Source organism: Ranitomeya variabilis, chromosome 2 (assembly GCF_051348905.1).
Source record: "Ranitomeya variabilis isolate aRanVar5 chromosome 2, aRanVar5.hap1, whole genome shotgun sequence".
Taxonomy (NCBI): Eukaryota; Metazoa; Chordata; class Amphibia; order Anura; family Dendrobatidae; genus Ranitomeya; species Ranitomeya variabilis.
The window spans coordinates 1,056,042,685-1,056,064,142 of NC_135233.1; the positions used below are offsets into that span (position 1 = coordinate 1,056,042,685).

At 45.9% G+C, this 21,458-nt stretch overlaps 1 protein-coding gene across 1 annotated transcript in view; it reads right to left on the minus strand.

Moving 5' to 3' along the window:
* The window catches only part of SDC1 (syndecan 1), a 34,853-nt gene extending 18,187 nt beyond the window's left edge, over positions 1–16,666 (minus strand). Inside the window, exon 1 of the mRNA XM_077291479.1 lies at positions 16,540–16,666. Coding sequence (XP_077147594.1) covers positions 16,540–16,593 — 54 coding nt within the window. The 5' untranslated portion in view covers positions 16,594–16,666. The remainder of the gene's footprint in view (positions 1–16,539) is intronic.
* Between the last annotated feature and the right edge of the window lie 4,792 nt (positions 16,667–21,458).

Consider the following 21,458-nt stretch of genomic DNA (forward strand, 5'->3'; position numbering starts at 1 on the left):
TAAAAGGGATACGGCTATCACAGAGAGCATTAATTCATAATGAAGATGGCTGAACCCGACGAGGAACCCATTTTTATATTTACAGACGACACAGGAAAGTGCAAATTATAGCAAGTGACACAAGGAACAGAGGGTGCAAGAGGGGCCATGGTCTTGTTGGCCCTAAAAGGAGTATGGGCAAGAGTGAAAAACAAAACTGCTTATGGCAGATGTGCCATAACCGCATACAATATGCCACAAGGATACCAAGGAGTTAAGTAGAGTTATCAGTCTGGATCAGGCCTGAAGCCTCCATGCCACCCTCACTATACAGAGTTTGCACACAGATGAACATTGCCCAAAGATTATGTGTGGTCCTATAATACTCCGTTACATCTCTTGATCAGGCCTTCAGTAACCTGCACAACCAGCCCACCACCACACAAGCCACCAGAGCAGGGTCTGTCCTTACACAGTTTGCCTTTCTTGGGACACCAACTATACAGACAGCTTCCGTATTACGGAGTTGTTTTATGGTACCATGTGCAAAAAATTAAAAAGAAATAATTATAGTCTGACATGTTTGTTCAGGTTTCTCCAAGCTGCTGATGCAACTACCAAGATGGATCCCAGCAACGCCAGGAGAGCTTCTCGGAGAGGTTTTGTTTGGGAAAAGTTATTTTTCTCCGTTCTGACCCAAGTGATGGACTCAATACTCAGAACTAAAATTGCATGGCCATAAAGCCTGATAGGAGTCCAGTCCGGACGATATTGTGAGCGCTAAGTTGACAGAAGTCATTGTGATCACGTGGTGGACAGCAGACCCTATGAAGGAGGTTACCGGAACTGACTTCACCTATAGGTCCTGATCTTATAAGTACGGCCATCTTTGCAGAGTTAGTCTACGGGTTAGGAGAGAGAATACTTCAGCCATTAAATCCATACTTTGTTCTCCTAGATGTCCCATAGATACCCCAGTAACAGACAACGTTGGTCTATAGAAGTGTACTGTATCTACAGCCGGAGTTGCTGTGGCTTTTCCTGGAAACCAGTCTGTCGGTAAACAAGTCGTTTGTATCACCTGTAAGCTTTCTCCTCCTGTAATATTACCTCTGCCATTTTCTGCATTGCTTTACCAGATTATATTACAACATGAAGCCTGGCGATGGCTCCTTGCAGGTATGAAGTGGTCTGCATGTTCATCTATGGTGGGGCTCGTATCCAGCCTGTGGACATACTGGTCATAAGACTTAGGCTATGTGCACACGTCAGGATTTTGTCAGGATTTTTCATCAGGTTTTGTAGCCAAAACCAGGAGTGGGTGATAAATGCAGAAGTGGTGCATATGTTTCTATTATACTTTTCCTCTAATTGTTCCACTCCTGGTTTTGGCTACAAATCCTGAGGAAAAATCCTGACAAAATCCTGACGTGTGCACATAGCCTTCCTAATCCTGACAACTTTTTTTTTTCTTAGAGGACAGACAGGTGAATTAGCCCCTTGGAGCTCTATATAAATCTCAGACCCATAGGTACTTGTTGCAAAACTACTGCAGAAATTCTGCAAGTAAATCATGAGAGGTTTGGTGCAGATTTTGCTATTGCTTGCCCATGAAAACCAGAAAAAAAAAAAATGCATTTTCCAAAATCCATAACTTTGGTACAGGTGAACACATGCAAAAAGGAGAATGTAGTTACGACTGGAGTAAGTGAAAGCGCAGCTTTCTCTCCTTGCAAAACACAAGCGCTTCAGACAAATGACTGGATATGGGTTCAGGAACACACCCAGGTTAGTGTTCTAACATGTCAGGTGTGAGCAGATCGGCACTGGGCAGGATGCTGGGCTTGGCAGCACTTCTGAGAAGGAAAAAAAAAAAATAATACCACAGGTGACTAAGTGAAAAATGAAAGTCGACTCCAGATAAACCAGCGCAGCGCGCCATTCATGGGATTGCATCACACCAGGAACATGTCAGGCTCCACTTTTACTTTCTTGTACCAGTTAGTGCAACCACCAAGACACGTGGGAGCAAAGTGTAGTCTTATCTAACCAGTCATTCCAATTGTAGGATGAATTATAGATAAGTGCCCAATTAGGAGAGCGGATAGCCGCTGATCACATCACCGTCCCCATAGATCTGGGTGCAAAAGGTTACCAGATTGTTGGGATGTCCTGCACAGTTTCTTAACTACGCCAAGAAAGTCCTGATCATATTTGTAGCAAAAGTCACTGGTACACCCCAAAAGGAACACTTGTACCCATGAACTGGGACATCTACAGATCCTACATGATGCCCAATAATAAGCCAAAGAAAACACCAAAGAGGCTAGCTTCCATGATGGAATCACTCAAGATCCAAGACTTGCCCTCGGGGTAGTCATCGAGTGACTACAGATCCATCACTTGCTCGGCAAAACGTCGTATGCCACGTGATGACGTATGCACTTCATATAACTGGTGCGGCCCCCCAAAAAGGTGTTTGGTATTCAGGGGGCTGAACACTGCTGGACGGTGGTGTGTCAATTGGGGTGGGAGAAATACACAAACCATGAAGAACTGGACCTGACCTCTACAGAAGACTAAGCAGCTGGTGGACGCAGCTACAAACTGCCTTTCTCACACTTTCACCGCACACCCTTTAATAAGGTGTTGTACGTCTTGAGCAATTTTATAGCATTATTATATAAGACACCATAAAGTCAACTGCACAGAAGTACGAGCTGGTCAGACACCTTTCTGGGCAAAAGTTACAACTATAAAATAATAAAGTAAAATTCAGTCTGGAAGAAAAAAAAAAAAAAAAAAAAAACTCTCACCATATGAAGTCCATAGGTTAAGAGTTAGAAAGCAGTTCCCGGAGGTTTATTAGTAATGCAGACCATAAGGCGGGTTTTAAGGCTACAGCTCATTAGGAAAATTCCACAATATTTCATCCAGATTCATCTTTTTTTATGGCTTTGTGTAAAAAGAGGGGGAAAAAAAAAAAAGTTAAAACAGAAGAGTTTAATATATTACATCCATTTCAGTGCCAGGAGGTAGGGCAAATAATGGGAGAACGGCGGTCCAGTGATCCCCCATGACCTTTGAGGATGTGGGCCACCCTGGTGCTCAGCGATGAGTTTGACACATCTGGCAGGTTATCCAACAAATGCTCAGATGGGCATTCTTAGCCGATGTAGGGACTGCAGTCGCACCCAGGCTCCGAAGCCTAGGAGGGACCAAAAGGCCCCTTTGGTAAGACCAATATTATTAGAGAGCTGTGATAGTTGGGGGACTTGTTGGGAGATCTGGCATTGCGGTGCTCGAGCTTCAAGTTACGCCGTGGGGTATTTCCATGGCATATACAAAAACGCTTACTTTTTCAGAACTCCCAAAGAAGTCAGTGGTCTCCAGTGTTCGAGATATTTGAAGGCCAACATGTACCAGATGATGTCCAAGATGAAAATAAAGTTAACTACTATTCCTACTGATCGGACTGGGTAAGGACATGCTCACGCTATTTAAGAGTCAGCCGTAATTTGCCTATTGAAAGACATGGGAGCTACAAGCTTCTTCCTACCAAACACATGGCTCTGGTCTGACCACCATCACCGCAACGTTTTTACCTAATCTCTGGCAAACTTTTTTGCATAGATTACCAGAATTCACAGTTTTGCAAAAACATTAGAAAACGATTAAAAAATAAAAAAGACTAACATTTTGTGAAGACCATTGGTATTTGGCCAGTCAAGACGCTGTAAATACCGCGACCAGTTGGCTCCATATTCCCCTAGTACTGATCTGACCCGTCTCCATGCTTATAGAGAAAAGTTACTGGATAAAAATTCCTGCTCCAGTATGTAATGGAGTCACTGTAAATGATTAGTGCACATCGGCGAAACCCAAATTCCTGGCATATATTACAACATATAAAACACACAGAAGCCGCTGCTGTTATAACCCAGACGAGACTAACAGAAGTCACAAGTTTCAAAAAAAATATTTATTTTTTAACATATATCTCCATGGAAATGATAGCAAGATAATACTGGACCAGGATGATCAAAACGCATAAGTATACACACCCTACAGTTTTTTTGTTTGTTTTTTTTTTTTTTTTTTTTTTTAAAGGGAGGTAAAAAAAAAAAAAAAAAGTAAGAAGTTGTCACTTCGGGTTTTATCAAAACTTTCTTGACCTCCAGAGACAGCGATTATCCTCATCAGTCACTTCCTCGATGACGTGTAGCCTACATGTTAGCGCTCGTCAGTGTAATTAGGTCAGGTGACGAGAAATCCAAGAAAAGTGCTGAACTTGTGGGAATTCCTTCATAGAACCATTAATCAAAGTGTGAACATAAATCAATGTCGTATTAGGAGACAAGTTCTATAGACAGTATATTTTGTGGCTAATTTGCCTTTAATACTTTTGCAATCTGTATGACCATGAAACCAAGCAGAAAAATAAAGTTGGTGTCCAATAAGGAGTTTTTCGGTGTTTTGGCCATCCGGCTCCTGGAATTTGCCATTTTCAGTTCCCAGGTGACTTTCCATGATCAAATAATTCAATAAATCAAAACCAGTGATACTTCCAAGGTAGAACAGACCAGCTTAGTAGTTATTAGGGCACATTACGGAGATGTGCCGGTCCCTATGGTTTATGGGCCAACACATCTGTAGGCTTCTGACCAGACCTGGACTTTGTTGAGCCTGGTAAGTCTCACACATACCTAAAGCCATTTTACCCCTAGGTAGATAACAGCAGATGACCTCCTGAGATCCAGGTAGACAGCAGCTCATCAAACACTGAGGTCTTTGGAGTAATTGCTCTCAATACATTTCCTCTGAGGGGGAAGCTTCGGCTACAGACAAAAGGTGCTGAAAGCGCAGCAAATACAGCAGAACGTGTTCTGTTTGGAGGCAACCGGGTAATTGTGAGTGCAGGAATCAGAATGGGACTGGTGGGTTTTATTTTTGCACTGTCTATAGGTCTGTGCACTATGCAAACTGGAAAATATAGACTTCAGCAGAGAAGAAAAGCAGAGACGACAGACATATCCGCATACAAGCCAACACCATGTGACCTGTAATAATCAAGTGTGTGTGTGTGTGGGGGGGGCACTTCCACTCCACATGAAACAAAGTGACTAAGTATGTGAAATCTCTGTTTTGCAGTCCACCTCTGCGTTCCTTCACATTCTTCTCTGGGGGGCGTGCACCTTCACCCATCCCAATCACAACTTCCGAGAAAGATGAATCTGTCAACTGTCGAGCTGCAATTGGCAGTGTCTGGGAGGGATGAAAACACACGCACCCAGAGAAGAATGATGGAAGAGTTCAACTGCAAAGCAGAGATTACACATTGTGCTACAGAATAAATGTATATCTCTGTAGTGGAGAAAACCTGAGGAAAATGGAGAAGAGCGGCAGGATCAGCGAGGCTTGGGGATTTTTACAAGGTATTTTGGTTTTAGCAAGTGACAGGTCTTATTTCAAAAGTTGTCCACTATTGAGTTTATTTATTTATTTTTTTAAATTAAATGCAACCAGATAGTGCATACCTACCTCGCTCCTCTGCTCTAGCTTCACCCTCCCCACCCAGTCTCAGATCTTGTGACACCATTTATTCCACGTGAGCGCTGGCCGGGGAGGCAAGTATGCGTCCTTCCTCATTTTATTCAGCACACTGGGGGCATTCAAAGGAGACTGTCCAGTAGCAGACAACCCCTCAAAATAAGGATTAATTTACTTGTACTACAAGACAACCTGTATACATTAATTAAAAAAAAAAAATGCACCAGAGGGCAGTAGTGAAACTTTAGAGGCACACGTCCTGACTAGTAATCCCTTTGAAGGACACACTCAAGTCGGCCTCTTTCCACCCTGAAACATCAAAATCAAGGATTTGATGGTGATCTCAATAGAAAAATGTCAGGTTGGGTCAATGTATGAGAAGATCTAGATAATCTAAATAAAAAAACAGGATAAATCAGATGCTGGAGAGGCCTCTGTCCAGTGATCTTCAACCAGCGTGGGACGCAAGAGGCTTCATCAGCCCAAACATACACTATAAAACCAATATCAATGCTAGATACCACCCCATGGAGGTCCATGTCCCCCACTGATCAGACATGCATGCAGCATCCAGCAGTGCCTCCATCAAAATAATAAAAAATAATTTCAACAATCTCTGCATAAATCATTACAGGAGAGGATGACAAACTTAAATTATATAAACTTTTTTAAATGAGATATGCTTCTTTCTCTACTTATGAACCACCTTTCCCCCTGAAGTTAACCTTCCCAGCTGCTTCATGGTAACCCTTGATTCTGATCTCTCCTTCAAACAGCACATCCAAGCCCTTTCCACTTCCTGCTGACTCCAACTCAAAAATATCCCCTGGTTCCGTACATTCCTCAACCAAAAATCTGCAAAAACCCCTAGTGCATGCCCTCATCATCTCCTGCCTTGACTACTGCAACCTCCTGCTCTGTAGCCTCCCCTCTAGTACCTCTCCAATCTATCCTAAACTCTGCTGCCCGACTAATCCACCTGTCCCCCCGCTATTCCCTGGGCTCTCTCCTCTGTCAATCCCTGCACTGGCTCCCCATTGCCCAGAGACTCCAGTACAAAACCCTAACATACAAAGCCATCTACAACCTGTCTCCTCCATACATCTGTGACCTCGACTCCCGCTACTTACCTGCACGCAACCTCCGATCCTCACAAGATCTCCTTCTCTTCACCCCTTTCCCACAATCACATAAAAAATTTCTCCCACGCATCCGCCTACTCTGGATCTCTCTACCCCAAGATATTAGACTCTGGCCTACTATGGGAACCTTCAAAAAGGAACCTGAAGACCTACCTCTTCCAACAAGCCTACAACCTACAGTAACCCTCACCCATCCCTTGTAGACTGAGCCCTCGCAGGCAGGGTCCTCTCCTACAAGTCAGTGACTCATTTTGTTCAAGATTGTGAGGAACTGGCCATGGACTAAAGACTATTGGACCAGTGCCCGTAGAGTGGAGTCCACTGCTCTACAGGATGTAGACTTTTCCAGCACGAAACACCAATTGCATCGATATTGTTGTATTATTAGATATTTGCTTGCTGTGATTTATTAGTAATTTGCTTGTTTGCCAGTTAATCCCCAGGAATCAATGTTTCCATTTTCCATTCAGTGACAGCAAGTAGAGGAAGGCGTGCAGGCTGGATCTTAGGGTACCGTCACACATTGAAATTTCCATCGCTACGACGGTACGATTCGTGACGTTCTAGCGATATCGTTACGATATCGCAGTGTCTGACACGCTACTGCGATCAGACACCCTGCTGAGAATCGTACGTCGTAGCAGATCGTTTGGAACTTTCTTTCGTCGCTTGATCACCCGCTGACATCGCTGGATCGTTGTGTGTGACAGCGATCCAGCGATGTCTTCGCTTGTAACCAGGGTAAACATCGGGTAACTAAGCGCAGGGCCGCGCTTAGTAACCCGATGTTTACCCTGGTTACAAGCGTAAACGTAAAAAAACAAACCGTGCATACTCACCCGTCGGTGTCCTTCAGGTCCCTTGCCGTCTGCTTCCTGCTCTGAGTGCCGGCCGGAAAGTGAGAGCAGATCACAGCGGTGCTGCGATCTGCTCTCACTGTACGGCTGCACTCAGAGCAGGAAGCAGACGGCAAGGGACCTGAAGGACACCGACGGGTGAGTATGTTTGTTTTTTTACGTTTACGCTGGTAAACCAGGGTAAACATCGGATTACTAAGCGCGGCCCTGCGCTTAGTTACCCGATGTTTACCCTGGTTACCGGGGACTTCGGCATCGCTCCAGCGCCGTGATTGCAACGTGTGACCGCAGTCTACGACGCTGGAGCGATATTCATACGATCGCTGCGACGTCACGGATCGTGCCGTCGTAGCGATCAAAATGGTACTGTGTGACGGTACCCTTATGTATACCCAAGGCCAGACAGAAGATTGCTTTACTTTTGGCAATCTCATCTGTATCTCAAGGTCTCACACCATTGTACTCCCAGCCCTAGGCCCATTGTGTGGATGGGGATTGTAGACCCAGGGGAGCTGTCACTGCCGGGGGTCTCACATGGAATCCCAGGTGATGAGATTACGGAGTTTGCATCATCTGGGAGCTAAAGGCAAATGTTTAAGGGGGAGGGAGGAAAAGATGCCACATGTTTAGCCAGGGAGTTGTTGGAGTGACGGAGAGGATCGAGGATGATGTCCCAAGGACATGTATGGATGGACTATGAAGATCAGGTGCCGGCTGGGCACGTTCTACTGTTGGGGGTTGTCGTCTGGATTTCAAGAACTGTTGCTGTTGGATACACGGGCTTTGGTGTCATTAGGAGGAAACTGGACCGTGACTACAGACTACTGGTGGGAGATACGAAATCTGTGGGCCAACCAAAAGTTGGGAGACAGCGAGTATCGCCTTGTACGGGGGCAGTGGGACTACTGGCCCAGGGAAAGGGATCTGTACTGAGGACATTGTATTTTGGCAATCTACCTGGATTTGTTGTACAACCATAGATGTATGGAATTAAAGAAAAAAAAAAAAAAAAAGTAGCATCATTAACCTGCCTAGGCGATTATTATAACCCACAACCTTAGATCTCCACAATTATCATACTTGATTTTTGTTATGTGTACCCCATTTCACATGTAAAAGCGCAATGGAATAATTATTTGACTTGAAAGCTTAAAATCCATCTTGGCGAAAACTCAAGGATCAGACTACAGCTGTCTATTGAAACACATGAAAGGGGAAGGAAGATGCATTGCGCTACTACTCCAAGTTGATTAACTCATCCCACAGCTGGATTCACAGCTACACAGCTCAGTATTGCTAAACAATGTCACTGTTCTACATTGGGGGTTCCTGCTTTAGTCTTTATTTATGTATTATACAGAACAGACAGGTTCTCACATTAGAGCAAAACAATAAAAATTAGAGAGCCTGCACACTACTAGTTAAGAAAAAAAAAAATGCAAGACAAGACATATAATGGCCATAAATACCAGTATACTTAAAGGGGGTGTCCTGGCTGTCACCAAGACAGGTGACGTTGTGGACCAGTGGGGAAATTTGAGCACAGACATGACCACCAATTGGCAGAATAGGATTTTTTTTTTGCACGCGTACTGCATAAAAATTCCCCATTCTGTGGATCAACGCAGGACTCAGCAGTCAGAGACCCCACGGTCAAAAAGATATCACCTACCCTGCTTACTCTAAAAAGTCACCTAAAAAAAAATAAAAAAAATAAAGACAGGTATGATGTAAAATGGACGTAGCAACAGCGATCACCCCCACAGGTGCTGTCTTTTTCAATACCAGAGGCTGGAATAAAAGTCACGGTAGAAACCTTATCCCCTGTGCAGACAATGCTGTAAGTGATCCGACCCTGGACGTGTTTACAGAGCGCATCAGGTGAGGGCAATGAATAGGAGGGAGAGATCAGGCCTATCTACGGGATCATTTCCCCTAACAATTTATAGCACGACATAGTCAACACCACGACTGGGTGCGGCAGCTGCAAACTCAGGAGGAAAGTGAGAAAGAGAAAAAAAAAAAAAAAATATATATATATATATATATATATATATATATATATATATATATATATATATATATATATATATATATATATATATATATATATATATATATATATATATATATATATATATACACACATATACATATACACATACACATATACATATACACATACACATATACATATACACACACTAGATGGTGGCCCGATTCTAACGCATCGGGTATTCTAGAATATGTATGTCCACATAGTATATTGCCCAGCCACATAGCATATTGCCCAGTTACGTAGTATACAGCAGAGCCACATAGTATATTGGCCAGTTACGTAGTATATTGCCCAGTGACGTAGTATACAGCATAGATCCACGTAGTATATTGCCCAGTTACGTAGTATATTGCACAGCCCATGTAGTATATTGCCCAGCCACGTATGACACAGGTTAAAAAAATAAAAAATAAACATATACTCACCATCCGCAGGCGTGTTGTAGTTCTGTCGCCTGTGTGGGGTGCAGGCGGCAGCTTCTGGTCCCAGGGTGTGATGACGTCGCGGTCACGTGACCGTGACGTCATGGCAGGCCCTTCTGCCAGACCATCCTTGCCACCGGAACGTGCCGCCTGCATCGCGAGGATCGGGAAAGGCGGCGTAGGCGAGTATAATCATTTTTTTAAATTATTTTTAACATTAGATGTTTTACTATTGACGCTGCATAGGCTGTGTCAATAGTAAAAAAAAAACTTGGTCACACAGGGTTAATAGCGGCGGTAACGGAGTGTGTTACCCGCGGCATAATGCAGTCCGTTACCGCCAGCATTAACCCTGTGTGAGCGGTGACTGGAGGGGTGTATGCGGGCGCCGGGCAGTGAGTGAGGGGAGTAAGGAGCGGCCATTTTCTTCCAGACTGTGCGCGTCGCTGATTGGTCGTGGCGAAACGCCCACGACCAATCAGCGACTTGGATTCCATGACAGACAGAAAGACGGAAGTGACCCTAAGACAAAATAAATTATATATATATATATATTTATACAGGGGTTGGACTAAATGGTTGAAACACCAACATAAGTTAGTTTAATATGGTATAGGTCCACCTTTTGCGGCGATTACAGCCTCAATTCTCCGAGGTATGGATTCATACAAGATGTGAATTGTTTCCAAAGGAATTTTAGCCCATTCTGCAGTTAAAACACCCTCCAGTTCTTTGAGCGACGATGGCGGCGGAAATCTACGTCTAACTTGAATCTCTAAAATCGACCATAAATGCTCAATAATGTGGAGGTCTGGGGATTGTGGGGCCAGATGAGAGGCTCAACTACATTAGAATGTTCCTCGCGCCATGCTTTAACGATTCTAGCTGTATGAATTGGTGCATTATCATCCTGAAAGATGGCGTTCCCCTCCGGGAACAGTGCTTGAACCATTGGATGCACTTGGTCGCCCAAAATGCCTAAATAATCTCGGCTGTTAATTCTTCCATGAAGGGATATATTTGGCCCGGCGGATCTCCATGAAATAGCACCCCAGATCATCACAGAACCTCCACCATGTTTTACGGTTGGGAGAAGGCAGTCTGGATGAATGCTTCTTTCGGCTGTCTCCAAACGTACACTCGGCCAGAGGTCGGAAATAGGGAAAACGATGATTCGTCTGAGAATATCACGTTTCCACTGCTCGAGGGACCAATTCTGGAGGTTTCTACACCACTCTAAACGCTTGGAAACATTTGTCATTGAGAGCAGCGGTTTTCTAATTGCAGCTCTTCCGTGGAATCCAGATTTGTGCAGCTCCTGCCGAACAGTTTTCGTGGTAACTGGGTTCTGTATGTGTTCATTGAGCTCAGCAGTGATTTTCGGAGCTGTGGTCTTGCGATCCTCTCTCACAATTCGCTTTAGGGTCCGACAGTCTCTCTCAGTCAACTGACTTTCGGCCGGACCTGTGCTTTGCTGCGGATGTTTTTCCTTCTCTTTCAAACGCAGTCATTACTTTGGAGACAGTACCTCTTGACACGCCAAGCATTCGGGCACTTTCTGTTACACTAGCGCCTGCCATACTTGCACCTAAAATTTGGCCTCTTTGAAAATCCGAGAGGTCTGCCATTGGTATCAGGTTCTCATCAATGTTCTTACAATTATGCAAAACAAACAGTTAATTTACATACGCATATCACATAACACAAATAATCAACTACAAAACATTACCATATGTCACGGTTTGCATGTTTATCACATGTTCGAAGATTATGATACCAAAACGTTAGGTGTTGCCATTATTTTGTCCAACCCCTGTATTTACATATTTACTCATACACGAGGCTGCTAGTTCAGGTCTTGAGACCATGCGGCAGCTGTACACTCCTGGCTGCTGCATTGACTTTTTTTGCAGGCTAAAAAGGCTAGTTGAAATGCTGAGTAATAACGTCAAAGTGGTAGACTCCTGCGATATGGCACAAGACAATACCAGCCTCCTTGAAAGGGAATTTGTCACTAGGATCAACCCTCCTAAGCCATTTATATGGGCCTGCAAGTCACAGAAAGTTGATCAAGATGATACCTTGATATCTGCGACCCAATGTTTTATTCTAGAGAAATCCAAGTTTTTCTTAATATGTAAATGAGCTGTTAAGATCTATGTCCCACCCATAGAGCTTAAGAAAAAATGTGGATTTCTCTGGAATAAGACATCAGACCGCAGATATCAATGTACCAATTTATTCAGCTTTCTATGACCTACAAGCCCATATAGACGGTTTAGGCAAGTTGATCCTACTGAAATAATCCCTTTAAAGTAAAAAGCAGACTACCCCAATTAACAGGCTATAGGTTATAGAATGTATATAGTCACGAAGTCTGAATACAACGCGGAGCGGTCTCGGAACAGTTGAAGTCATTGCTCCAAGTGCAATCTACACATAAGTCCAGTAAAGATATAAACCGCCATCACAGATCGGTCGTAAACGTCTGCAGCGATATCATCAGCAAACACCTCCTCAATGTCCATTATTGTGCTCACACGATATCTCCTCACCTGTCGCTATTGACTTAGCGGATGAACGTTCACGGTGCAGCTGTCACGGCCAGCGGTGGTGTCTGTGTGTACTTGTCGGAGACAGATTCTATAAGGGTATGTGCCCACTATCAGGAACTGCTGCGGGATGGACGCTGTGTATTTATGCAGCGTCAAATACCGCAGCGTCCTGATGTTACAGCATCGTGGATGGGATTTCAAGAAAACCTGCGTCCACAGACACCTGTGCCTCACCCACGGAGACCAACACACGGCGCATGTTTCAAGACTGCAGCATGTCAGTTTCTCATTGGTCTCCGCAAGAGAAATGTCACCAATAAAATGTATTGAACACTGTAAATCAGTGATCACATGCATTCAATACACTGCAGCGCTTTGGACTCAGAACAAGCGCTGCTAGTTCCGGATCGTGGGCACCCAGCCTAAGCGTTAGTATACACACCCCCGATTTGCGGCCCTATATCTGGAGGTCTTCCAACATTTCCGGATACTATAAAGCTTCGTGCTGTCAGGACACGGGGTGAAGAGACGTTATAGTCAGAGGGTCGTCACAGCTTCATTCATGGAAGGACAGACTGCGATCTCTAGAAGTCATTAACATTCAGCGAGAGTCTCTACACGTCCATTAAGTCTGCCGTGAACAAAAGGGAGGAGGTCATCTAGAGAACCAGAGGAGAAGTCACCGGTCACTGCCAACCAGGAAACCAAAACCACCCCCAACACGTGGTGACCTGACGATGCCCACCTCAACGCTGCCCGCCCAGGCCTCTCCCTTGTGGCACATCTTACGCCATGGTGTGACCTTGTGAACTTCAAAGATCATATATGTTAGAGGGGTTTAACATTTGATCTCAATTTTCATGAATTTAAACGGAACCGGTCAGCACGTCTTATATATGGAGGTGGCGGTATGGCTGCACGGTCATGGTGACCCAAAAATAAAAGCATTTTTTATTTACCTCCTTTGAGATTAGACTTGCCCGTCACAAGAAATCCAATGTAGATCAGACTGGAAGTGCAGCGACTGTGTGCAGCGGTCCAAGCACACCGACACCAATTTGCTAGATTTCTCATGATGAATACATCAAGTCTCAATAGAAAGTATTTTCTTTTTTTGCAGAACAAGAGACTATGTAGATACCACTACTTCCATATACAAAAAAAAACAAAAAAAAAAAAAAAACGTGAAGACAGGTTCCATCAGCATGAAAAGATGAACATCGGCCTGTGGTACTCACGTAATATCAAGGCAAAACGAGTTTCACTACACATACCAAAGTTATTTGAATGCTGCCCCGAAGATTATACACTTGTTTTTGCGATCCACTCATTTCAAGTGAGCAGTTACTCCCTGGAGTTCTGCCAGCACACTGGGTACTGGAACTTCGTCTTTAGTTTCCATCATGTCTCCCAACCATGAAGAGCAAATCAGAGACATGCCATTCTGGCAACCATACACAAGAGAAGTCTGCGTCTCCTTGGCCACCACACATACGCCATCTCAAGGCCGGATCGGCGACAAGATGGAATATACCAGAACATATATTGGAGCACTAAGCTAGAAAAGGGGAAATACATTCGATTATTAGCGACCATCTCTTTAAAATCAATCCTCATCCGATGAAATCAAGCCTAATGTTGTGACAAAAGCTAGGCTCACTGGCCGCACAAACCCAGCAACAAACCAGGCAGATCCTCCCAGCACACATATTCCTAAACTGCAGTCTCCATATTCACCCTCTCTAGAACGCACATAAATAAGACGTCTTCACACAAGCAGGTGCCATCAGAGTATTCACCAGATAACAAGATACGCGGCTGCACCATTTATCCACAAGGTCGGTCGGGAGACAACAGTGATCAAACATGGACAGAACTCGCTACAAAACATCTGCAAGAACTTTAGGGGGTCAGAAAACAAATCCTTCTTTTGCAAAGAGTTAGGCTTCTTCCACATTTCCGTCGGTACAGGGCCGTCACAAACCGTCGGCCCGACGTACGATGTGCACAATTGTGCACAACGTGGGCAGCGGATGCAGTCTTACGACGCATCCGCTGCCCATTGTGAGTTCCAGGGAGGAGGCGGCGGAGTTCTAGCCGCACATGCGCGGTCGGAACTGTCGGATTCGAAGGACGAAAAAACGTTACTTTTAACGTTTTTCATCTCGACGGACCTCAAAAACACGACGCATCCATCACACGACGGATGCGACGTGTGTCCATCCGTCGTTAGTTCAAGTCAATGGCAAAAAAACATCCTGTGGGCACATTTGCAGGATCCGTTTTTTTGCCATAACGACAGATTGTGACGGCCCCCAGAAGACGGAAGTGTGAAAGAAGCCTTAGTGAAGCCAAATCCCGATGGTCGGAAAGTCATAAGTAACAATGTGTCACTTGTCACCGCGACTTTCATGTTAGAAAGTCAAAGAAAGGAATTTGTGGGATTTTCACAAGCAGATTACTGGATCTCTGGAGGAGCGAAATATTAGTAATAGGTGGGGGGAGGGGAGCAGGGAAATCAGACTAGAGGGAGTCAAAACCCTCCCCAGCTCTGAAGATGCCATGGTGGGATACCTGGGGCCCCTCCCGCACTCTGAATAGGGGGTGGGAGTCGCCCCATTGTTGACAAACACAAGATAGCAAACACTTTTCGTTTGGGGGCTGGAGGGGACATGAATTACAATGAGAGGTGTCACTTTACAGAGGAGCCGGTGCATACGGCACAGGGTGCAGTATAATACCGCACACACCACCGTGTAAAGATGCATCTTCGTCCAAAGTTGCTGGATATGTAAAAAAAGAAGAGGCCCCGACATCACTGGCACAGGACACTCCTCATCTGGTGTACGCCAGGCTCAGCGCTGATCACTGTTGTGCCGCTCTATAGTGCACACCTGCCATACTGGGCACCATACAAATACTCCATGGTACAGAGCAATAAACTACAGCAGACGCTCCGCTACACGACCACCGGAGAGAAGATCTGCTCCGTACAGTGCTCCCCTATAGCACAGAATTACATTAGACGGCAGGGCGAGAAACCGCACAATGTGACAAAGTCCTGGCACCCAGTGTACGGGTGTGAATACTATATACTGTGGGTTATTACAGCACTCACACCTACAGGGTACACAGAGCATCACCCATACAATGAAGTCATATCCCCATTTACAGGTACGCCGGGGGCAGTAGTCCCTCCTGTGGAGTAAGGACAGGTACGCCGGGGGCAGTAGCCCCTCCTGTGGAGTAAGGACAGGTACGCCGGGGGCAGTAGCCCCTCCTGTGGAGTAAGGCAGTCCCTCCTGGGGGGGGGGTAAGGACAGGGACGCCGGGGGCAGCAGTCCCTCCTGGGGGGGGGGGGGGTAAGGACAGGGACGCCGGGGGCAGCAGTCCCTCCTGGGGGGGGGGGTAAGGACAGGGACGCCGGGGGCAGCAGTCCCTCCTGGGGGGGGTAAGTACAGGGACGCCGGGGGCAGCAGTCCCTCCTGTGGGGTAAGGACAGGGACGCCGGGGGCAGCAGTCCCTCCTGTGGGGTAAGGACAGGGACGCCGGGGGCAGTGGTCCCTCCTGGGGGGGTAAGGACAGGGACGCCGGGGGCAGTGGTCCCTCCTGGGGGGGTAAGGACAGGGACGCCGGGGGCAGTGGTCCCTCCTGGGGGGGGGGGGTAAGTACAGGGACGCCGGGGGCAGTAGTCCCTCCTGGGGGGTAAGTACAGGTACGCCGGGGGCAGTAGTCCCTCCTGGGGGGTAAGTACAGGTACGCCGGGGGCAGTAGTCCCTCCTGGGGGGGTAAGTACAGGGACGCCGGGGGCAGCAGTCCCTCCTGGGGGGGTAAGTACAGGGACGCCGGGGGCAGCAGTCCCTCCTGGGGGGGTAAGGACAGGTACGCCGGGGGCAGCAGTCCCTCTCATACACGCCGCACACCTGCAGGCGCCATTCTCCGCTCCCTCCCCCTCCGGTGTCCGCCGCTCCTTACCGCCACAGTCAGTGAGCAGAGCAGCAGCAGGCAGAGCGCAGGTAACGCGTCCATCCTCAGCCGTCCTCGGTCCGCTCTGTTCACCTCACGGCACTGGGAACTGCCTATACTGGTCGGGAGGAGGAGCCTCCGCAGGCCCCGCCCCCGGCACTGACTGTGTGGCTGTAGCGCCCCCTGCCGAGCGTTTATTATGTGCGCAACTTGTCAGTGCGACTTCTCCCGGCAGTGCGACTTCTCCCGGCAGTGCGACTTCTCCCGGCAGTGCGACCCATTGCTGTGAACAGCCGCGGACCAGGGTTCATTTTCGTTATTCCGCTTTTTTTCTTACCTTTCCTTCTGCCAGCAGCCATAACTTTTCTTTACTTGTTTTCCTGCAGGAAGCGCCGCTCACTTTACCATAAATCATTTATCCTACATTTCTGCCGTTATGTTTGGGGTTTTGTTTTGGCCGAGACCCCTGATTTTCCTGGACAGTGCGATTACGGCGAGACCAAATGTTCGGGGTCTTTCTGTCTGTTTTTTATTTAAGTGGGGAAAAAATATAATGTTAAAAAAACAACAAGGAGGGCCGTAAATGGGGCGACGAGCCGACATCTTATAGTTATCCTTTTGGGGAACAGACGATGTTTGAGTCCCTTTTTTGGGGGAGACGTGCGGCGAATAAACAAAATTAGTGGGGTTTTTTGTTTGTTTTTGCTTTATGGCATTTACCGGGTCAAATAATGGAACTTTTGCCGTCTTTTGGGGTACATAGTAAAAATCAGGGTCTGCTGTGGACCTCAGCCTGTGGTTCGGCTTCTCAGGAGTACCAAGATGGCAACAACTGAGGTGTTCAGCAGATAAAGCGGTATTCCCATCTCCAAGATCCTGTCCCAATATGTAGTAAGTGTAATAATAATACCTCCCATTAGAAATGTAGCATAGTTCTTCTGATTAGCTTTGTCGCTTTGGTACGACCACTCGTATAGTGACAGTGGTACGGATACCGAGGCTACTGCCGTGCCCTGTACATGGGGTAAGTGACACAGCTTATCAGAAGAACTATGCAACATTCCATTCTTGAAACAGCCACATCGCTAGTTTTCAGAGAGTCCAGTATTTCAGCTGATGTTATTTGTAGGTTTTTCTTTGCATCTATTTACAAACTGAAATAATCAGCAAGGGAAAAACTAAAGCTTACAGACAAGAAAACCCCCCATAAAATGGTATATTTATTAGTTAACTTGTAAAAAAAACACTAGGTGCTGCAACAGTGTCCTAGAACATCAGTAATCCCATAAAAGGGGAAAAAAGATTGGTCCTGCGAAGAACAACAATCACATTAAATAGTAGATGGAAGCAACGTTCAACTAACCTAACACATAAGGCAACAAGCCAGCGCGTACAGAGTCTGTCCCAATGATGCAAACAACTTAGTGATGAAGACTGTACTTATCTGGTTAGGTGTGATACATGGTGCTGTACACAGGATGCCATGACTCCTCACGTGTAACAAAGCAAACTCTCAACGCGTTTCCCCCTACTACCACGGGTTCATCAGGAGAGGTATCAAAGTAACATGGCGGTGAAGAGTTGTCCAAAGGATAAGGCTGCAGTGCAAACCTTACCCGCCCCTCCCTATATAGTCAGTGAAGCACATGAGGTAACTACTTCCTGTGTCATGGCCGTACTCCCATAGTGTCTAGCAGACCTTGCCCGGGATACAGTAGTATAGCGCCCTGAATAATGGTAGCGCAAGATAGCGCCATTAATGTGAAGACCATCATGTAAAGAACATGCCGCTCATGCTCTAGCGAGTGACCGGAAATGGATGTACCGATCACATGACAGGATGACGTACTAGCGCGCCGCCCCCTGTCATTACATCAGCGGCAATGGCAAGGACGAAGCAAAGAAGCTGGAAGAAATAGCGCATGCGCCGACGTGACCAATGGGCCAGACATGAAGCCGGGCTGAAAGGTGGCATTGCGCAAGCGCCGCCTGTTAAAGTAATGCGCGGACACTTAGAATAGATTTATAGAATGGTTTAAAGATGGAACAAAAGGCCTCCTGGTCCTCTATTTCTGACTGTCACTGTATAGGGAATACCTAGGAGTATAGGGTGAGCCATCGCATGAGCGGGGGCGCCATTCTCGTGTTTTCTTAGGGTGCCAACCTCCGCATCTAGGTAGGCATCAGCGAGGAAGAAGTCTAGGGTTATATCACCCATTTCTGCACATCTTTGGAGGGTATGCTTCAGCACGACAGTGTCACTAGCAATTTCTGTATCAGGGTGGGCCTACCCCAATATACACTGAGCTAAAGGCTAGGACTGGCTAGGGAAATCCTGCATTTTTGGTTACCTTTGTTAGTCTTGAATCCATTTTTTGTCTTCCTATGGAGGTATGTTGGCTAATAATATATGATTATAGCTATGTCAAGAGAAGTGTTCTCCCAGTTAGCCTAGGGTAGGCCACATTTCTTCTGTGGGGCATTCCTTTTGAGGGGTTTATGTAGTGTTCTTTTTTACAATTTAACTAATAAATATACCATTTTATGGGGTGTTTTCTTGTCTGTAAGCTTTTCTTTGCATCCCAAACAATTTTAATCAAGAGGAAGATGGATAGTCACAAGCCATCAAACATTTTTGTACCAGGAGTGGCATAAGGTCTCCCAAAAGCAGTGTGAAAGACTGGTGGAAAGCATGCCAAGATGCATGAAAGCTGGGATTAAACATCATGGTTATTCCACAAAATATCGATTTCTGAACTCTTCCTGAGTTAAAACATCAGTATTGTTGTTTCTAAATAATTATGAACTTGTTTTTTGTTTTTTTTTGCATCATTTGATGTCTGCAAGTGTGACACCCCATGGTCCTGGTTGTCACCATGGCATTGCTTTCCTCATGGGTGGAGTGATGACACCATTGGAAGTGAAGGAAGAGCTTATCAGGTAATCACAAAGCATACAACATGTTCACACTCCAGGCCAGAAGGGGGAGCTCTGATCCAGCTTGTGGGTGGCTCCCTTATACATATACATTCTGGTCTGGGGGGAAAGTTAGTGAGTGCCAGACAGCAGACTGGAGCAGTCTGAGGCAGAGAGCAGTGTGAGGGGCCGTGCAGCCTGAGGTGCTGCAGCTCCTGGATAGGGACTTACAGAAGGAAAAGACAGCGTTGAGTGAGCGTGCAGGAGAGGGAAGCGCAGGAGAGTGACATTTGGTGAGGACAGCTGCGACTGGGCTACCTCCCTGGCAGAGCACAGATACCGGTAACTGGAAGACTGAGGTTGTGTCGGACTCTAGGAGGCACAGCAGAAACCAGCAGGACAGATGGATTACACATCACCTATTTGCCCTAATACCCAGGAGACACAGTGGCACATAGAGCCCGGGTCGTGATAGAGACCCTATAAAAAGGCTCGAGCCACCTGTCATACGGGTTTGTGTTCCACCTTTATGGAGAGAACTGTGAGGACCTTGCCAGAAAACAGCAGTAAGGGACCAAAACACCAAAGCGCTAGTAGGAAGGCTTTCATCTCTACCTGGTAAAGGGGACTCTGAATTCGCTTCCAAGCCAGCCGGACCCTGCCTGTACCTGTGATCTGGTGCCCTGGACTGCGGCTGCCTGAAGTCTCCAGGAAACCAGGTAAAGAGACTGCAAACCTGTGTCCTCGTTCTTTACTGAACCACTGCCATCCTCATCTATACACCGGGAGCCCTGGGACCTATTTCACCTGTGGGAAGTTACATCATCTTAGCTGCCATAACATCACCCCAGAGGACCCCTTTAAGCAGCGTCGGTCCCCACTGACCAAATACCACAGGTGGCGTCACAAATACAAACTTTATTACCACTCCCTTTAAAAGATCTTTCCTTTAACTTGGGCGCCCAGGGCCACGAACCGGGTCGCAGCCACCGTGACATCCCCTTTAAGTACCGAGTACCCCACTGCCCTGTTGGGCGACTCACAAGCAATGCATTTCTTTGTTATTTTGACCATTTTTCATTTTCAGAAAATAAATACAAAATTTATTGCTTGGAAATTCGGAGACATGTTGTCAGTAGTTTATAGAATAAAAGAACAATTTACATTTTACTCAAAAATATACCTATAAAGAGAAAAATCAGACAAACTGAACATTTTGCAGTGGTATATATATATATATATATATATATATATATATATATATATATATATATATATATATACATATATACAGTACAGACCAAAAGATTGGACACACCTTCTCATTTAAAGATTTTTCTGTGTTTTCATGACTATGAATTCGCACTGAAGGCATCAAAACTATGAATTAACACATGTGGAATTATATACTTAACAAAAAAGTGTGAAACAACTGAAATTATGTCTTATATTCTAGATTCTTCAAAGTAGCCACCTTTTGCTTTGATGACTGCTTTGCACACTCTTGGCATTCTCTTGATGAGCTTCAAGAGGTAGTCACTGGGAATGGTCTTCCAACAATCTTGAAGCAGTTCCCAGAGATACTTAGCACTTGTTGGCCCTTTTGCCTTCACTCTGCGGTCCAGCTCACCCCAAACCATCTAGATTGGGTTCAGGTGTGGTGACTGCGGAGGCCAGGCCATCTGGCGTAGCACCCCATCACTCTCCTTCTTGGTCAAATAGCCCTTACACAGCCTGGAGGTGTGTTTGGGGTCATTGTCCTGTTGAAAAATAAATGATGGTCCAACTAAACGCAAACCGGATGGAATAGCATGCCGCTGCAAGATGCTGTGGTAGCCATGCTGGTTCAGTATGCCTTCAATTTTGAATAAATCCCCAACAGTGTCACCAGCAAAGCCCCCCCACACCATCACACCTCCTCCTCCATGCTTCACGGTGGGAACCAGGCATGTAGAGTCCATCCGTTCACCTTTCCTGCGTCGCACAAAGACACGGTGGTTGGAACCAAAGAT